Raw genomic sequence first — 924 nt, forward strand, 5'->3', positions numbered from 1 at the left:
TTTTTCAGCCATTTTGACAGCCATACTACCTGCATCCACAATAACTACATTTAATTGATAAACTGCTCTTCTTAAAGGGGAGTAGAGGCCCAATTTGAGAAGTCTTCAAAAGTAATATTGAGTTGGTCCACAATTATATTCGACATCGATATCTGACTTTAAATGTGTATTGATTGCTTCTCAGCCACGCTGTGTCTGGTGGATTTGGCCGGTAGTGAGAGAGTGCAGAAGAGTCAGTCTCAAGGAGATCGATTCAAGGAAATGACCGCCATCAACTCTTCCCTCACCAACCTGGGAATTGTGATCGCCGCTTTGGCCAACAAGGTAAGTTTTTAGCTAACTATATGGAAGCAATGCTGAGTTATTGGAGAATGTAATGCTCTCATCCTCATACTTGATTTTCATAACCAAAACTGTAGTCTTCTAGACTTCTTGGTACATTGTGCCATATATGTTGTTTTCATATAAAAGATATTACTTACTGTGCAATAATAACTTCACTCACTCATTTTCCTTCTCGACCTCTACAGGACAGCTTTGTTCCCTACCGTAACTCAAAGCTCACGTACCTCCTCCAGAACTGCCTCGGAGGCAACAGCAAAACGTAAGTATAATGCTCAAGTACGTGTTTGTTTTATAGTCTGTGACATTATTTCCTTTTAGGGGTTTGCAGAATGTAATTACTGTATTTTAAAAGAATGTGACTTATTTCTTTTCCTCTGTTCAGTTTGATGTTTGTGAATATATCGCCTGAGGAAGAGAGCTTCGGTGAGTCGCTGAATTCTCTGCGCTTCGCCAGCAAGGTGAGTGATCTCATGCGATCACACGGCAGGTTTTTTTTAACATGGTATCTTTAACACGGTCTATAACTCGCGTTTTCTGTGTTGCAGGTGAACGACTGTGTCATCGGAACAGCCTCCGCTA

At 40.9% G+C, this 924-nt stretch overlaps 1 protein-coding gene across 1 annotated transcript in view; it reads left to right on the forward strand.

Annotated features, from left to right (window-relative positions):
• LOC107579779 (carboxy-terminal kinesin 2-like) overlaps positions 1 to 920 on the forward strand; it is a gene marked incomplete at both ends in the record, with an annotated part of 3,193 nt that extends 2,273 nt beyond the window's left edge. Inside the window, 5 exons of the mRNA XM_016265574.1 lie at positions 78 to 87; positions 185 to 324; positions 531 to 604; positions 728 to 803; positions 891 to 920. Coding sequence (XP_016121060.1) covers positions 78 to 87; positions 185 to 324; positions 531 to 604; positions 728 to 803; positions 891 to 920 — 330 coding nt within the window. The remainder of the gene's footprint in view (positions 1 to 77; positions 88 to 184; positions 325 to 530; positions 605 to 727; positions 804 to 890) is intronic.
• Positions 921 to 924: the final 4 nt, after the last annotated feature.

Source organism: Sinocyclocheilus grahami, unplaced genomic scaffold, assembly GCF_001515645.1.
Source record: "Sinocyclocheilus grahami isolate Dianchi unplaced genomic scaffold, SAMN03320097.WGS_v1.1 scaffold20163.1, whole genome shotgun sequence".
NCBI classification, from domain to species: Eukaryota; Metazoa; Chordata; class Actinopteri; order Cypriniformes; family Cyprinidae; genus Sinocyclocheilus; species Sinocyclocheilus grahami.